General features: G+C 43.1%; 1 protein-coding gene across 5 annotated transcripts in view; it reads right to left on the bottom strand.

Annotated features, from left to right (window-relative positions):
- The window catches only part of NBAS (NBAS subunit of NRZ tethering complex), a 343,094-nt gene that overhangs the window by 7,851 nt on the left and 323,015 nt on the right, over window positions 1–12,228 (bottom strand). For all 5 annotated transcript variants that reach the window (XM_089923423.1, XM_089923419.1, XM_089923421.1 and 2 more), the window contains one exon: window positions 10,543–10,671. In XM_089923423.1, the coding sequence (XP_089779549.1) occupies window positions 10,543–10,671 (129 nt within the window). The remainder of the gene's footprint in view (window positions 1–10,542; window positions 10,672–12,228) is intronic.

The following is a 12,228-nucleotide window of genomic DNA, read 5'->3' as shown; positions in this document are numbered from 1 at the left end:
TTGTTCCTGATCTTACTGGAAATGCTTTCAGTTTTTCACCATTGAGAATGATATTGGCTGTGGGTTTGTCATATATGGCCTTTATTATGTTGAGGAAAGTTCCCTCTAGGCCTACTTTCTGCAGGGTTTTTATCATAAATGGGTGTTGAATTTTGTCGAAAGCTTTCTCTGCATCTATTGAGATGATCATATGGTTTTTCTCCTTCAATTTGTTAATATGGTGTATCACGTTGATTGACTTGTGTATATTGAAGAATCCTTGCATTCCTGAAATAAACCCCACTTGATCATGGTGTATGATCCTTTTAATGTACTGTTGGATTCTGTTTGCTAGTATTTTGTTGAGGATTTTTGCATCTATGTTCATCAGTGATATTGGCCTGTAGTTTTCTTTCTTTGTGACATCCTTGTCTGGTTTTGATATCAGGGTGATGGTGGCCTCGTAGAATGAGTTTGGGAGTGTTCCCCCCTCTGCTATATTTTGGAAGAGTTTGAGAAGGATAGGTGTTAGCTCTTCTCTAAATGTTTGATAGAATTCGCCTGTGAAGCCATCTGGTCCTGGGCTTTTGTTTGTTGGAAGATTTTTAATCACAGTTTCAATTTCAGTGCTTGTTATTGGTCTGTTCATATTTTCTATTTTTTCCTGATTCAGTCTTGGCAGGTTGTGCATTTCTAAGAATGTGTCCATTTCTTCCAGGTTGTCCATTTTATTGGCATAGAGTTGCTTGTAGTAATCTCTCACGATCTTTTGTATTTCTGCAGTGTCTGTTGTTACTTCTCCTTTTTCATTTCTAATTCTATGATTTGAGTCTTCTCCCTTTTTTTTCTTGATGAGTCTGGCTAATGGTTTATCAATTTTGTTTATCTTGTCAGAGAACCAGCTTTTAGTTTTATTGATCTCTGCTATCATTTCCTTCATTTCTTTTTCATTTATTTCTGATCTGATCTTTATGATTTCTTTCCTTCTGCTAACTTTGGGGGTTTTTTGTTCTTCTTTCTCTAATTGCTTTTGGTGAAAGGTTAGGTTGTTTATTCAAGATGTTTCCTGTTTCTTAAGGTAGGATTGTATTGCTATAAACTTCCCTCTTAGAACTGCTTTTGCTGCATGCCACAGGTTTTGGGTCGTCGTGTCTCCACTGTCATTTGTTTCTAGGTATTTTTTGATTTCCTCTTTGATTTCTTCAATGATCACTTCGTTATTAAGTATTGTTTCACCTCCATGTGTTTGTATTTTTTACAGATCTTTTCCTGTAATTGATATCTAGTCTCATAGCGTTGTGGCCGGAAAAGATACTTGATACAATTTCAATTTTCTTAAATTTACCAAGGCTTGATTTGTGACCCAAGATGTGATCTATCCTGGAGAACATTCCATGAGCACTTGAGAAAAATTTGTATTCTGTTGTTTTTGAATGCAATGTCCTATAAATATCAATTAAGTCCATCTTGTTTAATGTATCATTTAAATCTTGTGTTTCCTTATTTATTTTCATTTTGGATGATCTGTCCATTGGTGAAAGTGGGGTGTTAAAGTTCCCTACTATGAATGCGTTACTGTCGATTTCCCCTTATATGGCTGTTAGTATTTGCCTTATGTACTGAGGTGCTCCTATGTTAGGTGCATAGATATTTACAATTGTTATATCTTCTTCTTGGATCGATCCCTTGATCATTATGTAGTGTCCTTCTTTGTCTCTTGTAATAGTCTTTATTTTAAAGTCTATTTTGTCTGATATGAGAATTGCTACTCCAGCTTTCTTTTGGTTTCCATTTGCATGGAATATCTTTTTCCACCCCCTCACTTTCAGTCTGTATGTGTCTCTAGGTCTGAAGTGGATCTCTTGTAGACAGCATATATGTGGGTCTTGTTTTTGTATCCATTCAGCCAGTCTGTGTCTTCTGGTGGGAGCATTTAATCCATTTACATTTAAGGTAATTATCTATTTGTATGTTCCTATTCCCATTTTCTTAATTGTGTTGGGTCTGTTATTGTAGGTCTTTTCCTTCTCTTGTGTTTCTTGCCTAGAGAAGATCCTTCAGCATTTGTTGTAAAGCTGGTTTGATGGTGCTGAACTCTCTCAGCTTTTGCTTGTCTGTAAAGGTTTTAATTTCTCCATCAAATCTGAATGAGATCCTTGCTGGGTAGAGTAATCTTGGTTGTAGGTTTTTCTCCTTCATCACTTTAAATATGTCATGCCAGTCCCTTCTGGCTTGCAGAGTTTCTGCTGAAAGATCAGCTGTTAACCTTATGGGGATTCCCTTGTGTATTATTTGTTGTTTTTCCCTTGCTGCTTTTAATATGTTTTCTTTGTATTTAATTTTTGACAGTTTGATTAATATGTGTCTTGGCGTGTTTCTCCTTGGATTTATCCTGTATGGAACTCTCTGTGCTTCCTGGACTTGATTAACTATTTCCTTTCCCATATTAGGGAAGTTTTCAACTATAATCTCTTCAAATATTTTCTCAGTCCCTTTCTTTTTCTCTTCTCCTTCTGGGACCCCTATAATTCGAATGTTGGTGCGTTTAATGTTGTCCCAGAGGTCTCTGAGACTGTCCTCAGCTCTTTTCATTCTTTTTTCTTTATTCTGCTCTGCGGTAGTTATTTCCACTATTTTATGTTCCAGGTCACTTATCCGTTCTTCTGCCTCAGTTATTCTGCTATTGATCCCATCTAGAGAATTTTTAATTTCATTTATTGTGTTGTTCATCGTTGCTTGTTTCATTTTTAGTTCTTCTAGGTCCTTGTTAAATGTTTCTTGCATTTGCTCTCTTCTATTTCCAAGATTTTGGATCGTCTTTACTATCATTACTCTGAATTCTTTTTCAGGTAGACTGCCTATCTCCTCTTCATTTGTTAGGTCTGGTGGGTTTTTATCTTGCTCCTTCATCTGCTGTATGTTTTTCTGTCTTCTCATTTTGCTTATCTTACTGTGTTTGGGGTCTACTTTTTGCAGGCTGCAGGTTCGTAGTTCCTGTTGTTTTTGGTGTCTGTCCCCAGTGGCTAAGGTTGGTTCAGTGGGTTGTGTAGGCTTCCTGGTGGAGGGGACTAGTGCCTATGTTCTGGTGAATGAGGCTGGATCTTGTCTTTCTGGTGGGCAGATCCACCTCTGGTGGTGTGTTTTGGGGTGTCTGTGGACTTTTTATGATTTTAGGCAGCCTCTCTGCTAATGGGTGGGGTTGTGTTCCTGTCTTGCTAGTTGTTTGGCATAGGGCGTCCAGCACTGTAGCTTGCTGGTCGTTGAGTGAAGCTTGGTCTTGGTGTTGGGATGGAGATCTCTGGGAGATTTTCACCGTTTGATATTACGTGGAGCTGGGAGGCCTCTTGCGGACCAGTGTCCTGAAGTTGGCTCTCCCACCTCAGAGGCACAGCACTGACTCCTGTCTGCAGCACCAAGAGCCTTTCATCCACATGGCTGGCGAGCGGCTAGGAAAGCGGAGGGTGCCGGCAGGGACTGCTTTCACGGGAGCGGAGCTTCGGCAGGTAACTGCCCCGAGCTCTGGGGCACACTCTCGCGGACTCCGTCTGCCGTGGGCCGCGCGGTGCTCAGGAGCGCGATGCCGGAGTTGGAGCGGCGCTGAGCCCGGTGCTTGCCCTCACCCGTCTGCCCGACTCGGTTGTGTCACTGCCTGGGCTCCCGGCCGCTCCTGGATTGGTGCTTTAAGGGCTTGAGGAAGAAAATATATTCGGTCACTTTTGGAGTCAGTTGGATGTTTGAAATAAATATGTCAGAAGTCCAGGAGGATTAGTTGATTTAATTCCTCTGATCAAATAACTCTGAATTAGAGTGTGATGTAGTCATCTTGTGAAGAGAAAGCAGACAGGCTTTTGGGTGAGAGACCAATTTCCAATCCTGGCTTTTTAGCTACATAGATGTATGACCTTGTTAAGGATAATCTCTCCAGGCCCCAGTTTCCACATGTGAAATACAGACAACAGACAGAGGTTGAGATAATCTATGTTTTTAACTGCCTAGCACAATGCCTGGTGTAGAGTTCAAGTTCAGTAAATGGCTGGAGTTATTACAGTCAAACAAATCAGGAATAAAGCACAGAAGAAGAAGGAGGCCTTACATATATCATACAATGAGTAAAAGGCTTGCCTTCTCTGTCAGTGATTTTTTGTTTTTTGGTCGGTGATTAATTTTTGAGAATAAATGAAACTTTGCAGATCTTGGAGAAAAAAACTTATTAAAGCACGAAGCACTACTGTCTTCCAAGCCATTAAAATGTTAACTGCTTAATTCCTGTTTCAACAATAGGTAATGAACCTCCTCTGAATTAAATCTTTGATTTTATGAATCCGTACGAAGCTAAGAGTAATTACAGTAAGGAGAGAAGCTGAAATCCCAGTAGCCCAATGCATGCAGGACCTCATTTCAATTACTTTAAAGAAGTTTATTTAATATTATTTCACTGTTTACTTTAGAGAAGGATATTTGTCTCACTGCTACATATCCTATTACTAATAAAAGTTATTAAATATATCAACTACAAGTGCAGAAAAATAAAAGGACAACAGAAGTGTATACTTGGAATAAGAAAAATGCCTGCAGGTAACTTTTTGTTTTCTCTATCTATTTGCATGGCATTCAGACTCCATTTCTCGGCACACCATCAGCTCCACTCCTGGCACGGGATTTAGTAGCATACATACCTCTTCTAAATCCAAAATTAGGACAATGCTCTGACTGAGGATCTAACAATGGGAGAGAATCTTTGAAGATTCAAGCTTGGTCACCTCTATGACCCATTCTGGGGCCCTGAGTTTGGCTAGTTCCAAACTTTGTACTTGCCCCCTTTCTACTTTGCTTAATTCCTTGTGTTATTATTTCATATGTCAATCTCCTGATGAGATAATTCCTCTACACAGAGGGATGTGTATTTTATTTCATCTTTACAAATGTCTTACCCATTCCTCACACCAGCACACAGTACCAGCCTATGCACAATGGTGCTTTATATGTCTGTTCACACTAAGTAAGGCAGCCACCCATCAGAGCTATCTAGAAATCTAATAGGTTAGCCCATAGGGAGTGAGCTGCCTGTCGCTAGAGGCAACCAGCTGAGACGATTGGGAGATATTCTGTTGCAGAGCTTCCTTCACGGAGAAGACCAACTACCAGCTGAGGATGAAGGAAGATGGGTGAAAGCAACACGTCTAGGTATGTACAAGTTAAAATGGTATTTAGAAATAAGTAGATATGCCCAAAATTCTGAGAAAAAGAGCCTGGTACTAAAAGAGACAAAAGAACAGTGATTGTAAAAATAGGTCAGTTTCATAGAGAATGGACTTGAGGACACGGGGAGGGGGAAGGGTAAGCTGGGACGAAGTGAGAGTGGCATGGACATATATTCACTACCAAATGTAAAACAGCTAGCGGGAAGCAGCCGCAGAGCACAGGGAGATCAGCTCGGTGCTTTGTGACCACCTAGAGGGGTGGTATAGGGAGGGTGGGAGGGAGACGCAAGAGGGAGGGGATACGGGGATATTTGTATACATATAGCTGATTCACTTCGTTATACAGCAGAAACTAACACACCACTGTAAAGCAGTTATACTCCAATAAAGATGTTAAAAAAAAATAGATCAGTGTAATGGCAATTGGTATCTGTAAGAGATACAGGAAAACACTCACTTGATCCTTCTTTGCATGACTGGATCGCTTCAGCCTAACCTGGTTTGGATACGCTTAGAAGAAAACCAGCTGACATAAGGGCCAAAACAAAAGAAGGGCTTTGCAGACACCAAACAGGGCTGTTAGGAGCCCAGCCCAAGGTCCCTGTTATCACAGCACGCCGAGGCTGTGGGGGACATGTGTGAGCCTGACTTCAACGCGAGAAGGCAATATTACGGGAGCACTACAGCGGGGGACAGATGCTCACCAGGGAGGTCCTTGTTGGAAATATGGATTGAGTTAAAGGGGGAGCAAAGAAAGGAAGGTTTCCCGGTTTTATATACATGTTGGCCCTTGAACAACGTGGGTCTGAACTGTGCTGGGCCACTTACACGTGGATTTTTTTTCAGTAGGAAATACTACAGCACTGCACAGTCCCTCGTTGGTTGAATCCACGGATGTGGAGGAACCTCAGATGTGGATTCAGAGGCACCTCGGGTACAGAGGGCCAAGCCTAACTTACACGTGGCTTAACCCCTGTGCTGTTCAAGGGTCGACTGTAAACATGTTAATCCAAGCATGCTTTTCTGAGAATCTTTAAAGCTCTCCCTCCAACCTAGACACTGGTCACTGCGAGTAATGTTGGTAGGTTCCAGTACCTTCATGGCAAAATTAAAGGAGATAAGAATTTAATATGAATTTATTAAAACCATGAAGGACTGTGTTGTGGAAACAATTGCACCGGGCAGAACTGAGATCCACATGTTCAAGATAAAGGCTGCAGGCTTCATTCTAGAGGTGCTCTCTTACGAGGGCTTTCAGAGCACAGCACAGAGCACCCAGGGAGTGGTCAGCTCCCCACCCCTAGCCGGGCTGGACCAGGGCCCAGTGACTTAGCGGATTTGGAAAAGGAAGCCCTGTACCGGGCAAGCTGTCAAGCTAGCTCTGCACTGCTCTTTTCAGTGCTGATACTATATGGTTCAAGATGCTTTCAGCAAGTTCACTACCCCGTGGAGACAACCCTTTTCCAGTATCAGAGAGCCCACTAAGTTAGGTCAAAAGAAGCGGCGTGGTCAAGTACAGGCTCTGAACACTGGATCCAGGGTTTCAATTTCAGGTCAGGCTACTTACTAGCCGTATGACCTCTGAGGCTCAGTGTTTTCATCTGTGAAACCAGAATGGTATCTTTCCAGAGGATTATTAAAAAGGGACGGTCAGGATGTTCCTATTATAGCACCTGGCACAGTTGGCACTGGAGATAGTTATTACTAGCATCAGGGAGAAACACTTAATTAGGTGCCAAAGGTCTTAAACCCTTCCATGAATGATTCTTTTAACAGGCACGTTGTCCAGGACAGTCCCTGCGATGTGGCGTCCGGGCAGAGGCACTGAGCAGTACTAAAAAGGACGACATAGTGAAGAGCAGAAGCCACCACACGTCCGGAATTATGAGCCGGGAAATGTTTCAGTCTGTGAAGCTATTGTAAATACACATCTGCTTACTTTGATGGAATGAGTCAAGAGACTTCCACCTGGTAGAAGGTATCCAGAGATGAGATTCAAACTCACCAGCAATGAATATACTTCTTGGAGAGAAGAAGGTTTTGAAGGTGAGCTCTAAATCTCACCAAGGCTGATGGAGAGGGTGATCCGGCAGTCAGGACCACACCAGAGTTTTAATTATTCATCAGTGGCATAATCTCTAAGAAGGCCTTTCTATCTCTGGCCTAGGAAAGAAGCTGCTGGCCATTTGTAAGGACATGCCAAACACCAGAGGCTTGCAATTTCAGAAAAGTTTAGAGAAAGAAGTGAGCACCGCTATTGGCAGAGAAGCTGGTATAATCTCTGGCATCAGCGTTAAGTACCACCCTTTTAAATGTAAACACCTATAAAGCTGTCAGTATCTTAGAACAAATAGCAGAATTATACAAGCTATCAGCAAGCAAGTGGAGGCGTTTTCTGCCTGGATCCACGCACTGTGCAGGAACAACTGCCCATCAGAGGAGTTCCTTTGACAGATGTTTTTTGCTTTTGTTGTTTTTTTCAATGTCAACAGGAATTACCGTCAACAACCAAAAGGGCAGAAACAAGTTACTGATGAACTCAGCCCCCCGCCCCCACAGTAATGGACAGAGTGAATAGCAAAATAAACACAAAAAAAGAAAGCCAACATTTCATATTTTTCACTGTAATACCAAGTATGATTTAAAATAGCTTGACAGGAGCCCTGCAAAAAGGCCCAATGAAACTCTTCCCTTAGAAAAGTATAACATGACTTTTTAATGGTGCTGGGAGAGCAAGGATAAATTATAGTAATTTCTTTTCATTTGTATCGCACTCCTGAAACGACAAAATTACAGAGATGGAGAAGAGATTAGCAGCTGCCACTGGCTGCTGGGTGGGGGGGAGGGAGGGGCTGGCTGTGGCTATAAGGGGTGGCCTGGGGGGTCCTTGTGATGGAGCTGCTCTGGGTCCTCACTGTAGTCACATGAATCTCCAAGGGACAATACTGCATAGAACTTTATGCACAGACACACACACACACACACACACACACACACACACACACCACACACGAGGGCACATAAAACTGTGAAATCCAAATCAGGTCCGGAGATTGTATCACTGTCAACGTCTTGGTGATAATTATACTATAGTCATGCAAGATGTTACCACTTGGGGAAACTGGGTGAAGGGTACAAAAAAATCTTGCTGTTATTTTCTACAACCGAATGCGAACTTAAAACTATCTCAAAATAAAAAGTTAAAAAATGTTTAAAAACTGGAAAAATCTGCAACACTTTATTTCCCTGGAGGATGCAAAAGCTTCCATGAACACACCTGAAGGTCACAGATGGGCCAGCCTAATGTGAGTACTCAACTTAGTGCAGAGAAGTTACAAGTCAGTGTCATTACCGCATTCCTAAAAGTAAGGGTCTCAGTGGTAGGTGAGTGACTCGCCTCAGCAACGTGCGCCTCTGGCTTTGGCTTTCGCACCTGTGACCTGAAGGCCACAGAGGTTTTGGGTGTTCTCATCGCAGCCCTAGGCGAACCCCCACAGGCTTTCAGCACAGCGCTGCGCGTCAAACGTGCAGATCAAAGTGTTATATGGAGGGGAACCAGTGCCGTTTAAGAATGACTTGGGTGATGCAACATTCCCATCTGATTTCTTATTTTGATGGTGTGTGCACGTGTGCGTGTGCACATGCGTGTATGCAGGGGTGTGTGTCAGGCAGCAGGGCTGGTTCACAGTTAGGGAGCCCCCCTTCTAGTTGCAGTTCTGATGCATTTGAGATAAAGAATCTTTAAAATGAAAACTGAGACGCTCGCCTATGGGATTCAGGAGTGTGTCAGGAATGCCCTACACAGGACGAATGGGGAACGGCAGTGTTTAATACATCACTGTTTTATGCTCAAAGAGGCCCATGGCAGGTTTTAGTGGGAAGACCTGAGCAGAGATATGAATACGTTAAACGGTGGTGAGGGAAAAAAGACACTGAAAGTATGCAGCCTGATTTTCTCCAGTTTTCCCTTCTTCCCGATGTCTTGGATTTGCAATTAAAAATCAGCTAAGAAAAAAAAATCTCACTGCAGTTCTTAGTTTCTTGTAAATTCCCAACATTATGCAACTTTTATTTCAGCACAGAGAGACAGGGAGGTTACCACTGGACAAGTCCCCTCAATTCCCTACTTCAGTCTAGTTTCTAGAGAGGCCCTTGTCATGCTCAACTATCAGTGATAACGAAGCTTTTTTTTTTTTTTCCTGTACGCGGGCCTCTCACCATTGTGGCCTCTCCCGTTGCGGAGCACAGGCTCCAGACGCGCAGGCTCAGCGGCCATGGCTCACGGGCCCAGCCGCTCCGCGGCATGTGGGATCTTCCCAGACCGGGGCACGAACCCGTGTCCCCTGCATCGGCAGGCGGACTCTCAACCACTGCGCCACCAGGGAAGCCCCACGAAGGGTATTTTTATCAACACAAAATCTTTAGAGAAACTTTACATTATTTTGAAAATATATCTAAATGAATAAAGGCACTAGGTTTTTCTCATTTTGTTCATTATTACTGTTTCCAAATGCAATTATGTTCTGCTTTCTGCATCCTTTGTCATTAACAAAATTGTACATCCATGACATCTGTTCATCAATCTCTTCACTGCACCACTGCTCTAGGATCCTTCTGCCCTCTCTGGTCCCTAAAAGACATCCTCTTGTATTTTTGTTAAAGCACACACATACACGCTTCAAATGAAAGAATGATCGCCCCGCAGAAGGGTTTCAGTAAGGATAATACAATGCAAATTCATTAAACACAACCCTGAGTTATCTAATCCTAAAGTGTAAAATTTAAAAAGGGAAGTGAAAGTTTCTTCCTTAATCATGATAACAAGGCAACAGCCTTGAGGGAGGACTCTCCAGCCTTGACTCTAGCCCCCCATTCCTCAAACTAGGAGGGGCTTCAGTGGTGGTGTCGGCCGCCAGAGGAAACACGAGCTTGAGATTCCCGACGGTGCCAGGACACATGACTCTTTCTCACCCTTTATTAGTAGATAACCAAACACATGCAGGCACAGAAAACCTGCTTGATGCTAGGAGCTCCTCGACCAAGATTTCAAGTGGCAAGGACTAGTCCGCTAGTCCCAGGCTGCTTTGACATTTTCTTGAGACTAATACACGGCTTCTCTAGAGAAGATGCTTCATGATCTGGATTTGTATTCTTGGCACCTAAACCCAGAGTGTGGTTCATGGGAGGAGTTTAGTGAATGTTTGTGAAATAGACAAATATCTACTGCTTAGATAAACAGAAGCAGCTAATGTGGTCAGAGTGGAGATAAAATAGTCCTGAGTAAATCACGGTTGTTCTTGATGAGAATGGCATTACTAATTCATTTCTCTGAAACATAAGAAAGAAATTCCGCAGGGAGCACCTTAGCAATGGCGGTGATGTGGTCCAGGGCCATGGCGTGCAGATGCTCGTCTCGGCTCTCGAGGAGAAGCTTCAGAGACGGGAGCAGCAGGGCCTGGTGCTGCAGCAGCGAGCACAGCTCCTTCACACCCTGGAAGCACAAGGGCAACTTTGTGAGTGAGAAGAAAAGGGAGCGCATCGAAGCGCTGGCATGATTCTGCTTGTGTCTTTCCACGCCTTTTCCTATGAGTGTGTGTGTCTGTCTGTGTCTGTACAAAATGCACACATGGGACCACCCTGATTTAGTGTTTGATACCTGTTTCACTCACTTCACCATCTATTCATAAAATCTCTCCAAGTATCAGATATTCACCTACAACGTTGCCATTTTAATGGCTGCATAGGATCCCGATGGATGGACATAGGACTGGAATTTATTTTCCTAAACTCTCAGAGCTCTAGTTTCCTCCCAAGTAAAACAGAGGTAAACTGTATCTACTCTGCAGTGTGGGGTGTGTGTGTGTGTGTGTGTGTGTGTGAATAAGTATTAGTGAATAATAATATACAATGCTCAGCATATACTAGACGCTTAACAATAAAAACTATTGTCAATTGTTAAAATTATCAAAAATATCTAGTTATCACCCACTGTAACAAAGGAAATCAGCAATTTGCATATTTTAAAACCTGTTTATAGTTAATGTCAATGTAAACTGGATGCGTGATATACTTAAGATGCTCCATCTTCATAAAAACTACTCGTGGTCCAGAAAAATGAAAATGGATTTAGATTGTCACAGACATATTTGCATTTTATTCGCGGCCCTTTTTTTATGCTGGCTGAACCTGCCATCAGAGAGCAGGCTTTTCTATAAGATAACAAACGATAATCTTTCACAACAAAAGTATAAAAGCATAGAAAATAAATTTTCAAGCTATTCTTCCCTGCTGAGTTACATGTTCCCTCGGTGTCCTGACTTTAGCTGTAACGTGAAGAACAGAACACTTGGACCAGAGACCGGACAAAGAGCGCAACCTCGTTATATAAAGCGAGGGCTGTTTTTGAAAGAACTGGGGGTCACCGCCCTGTGTGGGACGACCTTCCTCTTGTGCTACTCCAACAGGAGCACATCGGAGGAGGAAAACTCAAATGCATGACATTTTCATAATTCCTTTACGTTATTATAAAGAGTAGATAAAAGAAGGCTGACATAAAGAAGCCCTGCTTAAAGCTTGGGATAAAGGTCTCTTTGGAATTCCACTCACTGTCTTTTATTAGCTTGCACCCAGCAGGCCACTGCTGGAAATCAGGCTGTGCCCCCCAAACCCGTGTGAGAGTGATCAATATCGGCTGGGTAACAGCTCTGTAAAATGTGTACTTCAAACACGGATTCTCATTCAGGAAAGTGCTCTGCATGCCTTAAGGCACGTACCGCATACAGAGGCCTCTCACCCAGCATCGGGGCCAAAGAGAAATGCGGATTTTTAATCTGGGATGCCAATACCTGCAGAAAACACTTGGGAAGACGAAATATAAACCCCCGTGCGTGACAGTCCAGCCCAGCCGCCACGCACCAACCTGCTTCCTCCGCCTTCCTCCCTGTAGCCTTACGGCCTCGCCCTCCCACCCTGCACAGTCCTCCGAGAGCAGCGCCTGCACGGGAGACCTCCCTCTCACCACGGGATGCTCTGAGCTGCGCTGTCCAGC

The sequence above is a fragment of the Delphinapterus leucas genome, chromosome 13, assembly GCF_059928025.1.
Source record: "Delphinapterus leucas isolate spDelLeu-1000000601 "Yukka" chromosome 13, BTC_Dleu_Yukka2, whole genome shotgun sequence".
NCBI lineage: Eukaryota > Metazoa > Chordata > Mammalia > Artiodactyla > Monodontidae > Delphinapterus > Delphinapterus leucas.
Note: the sequence above shows the minus strand (reverse complement) of the source record. Positions and strands in the feature narration are given on the sequence as shown.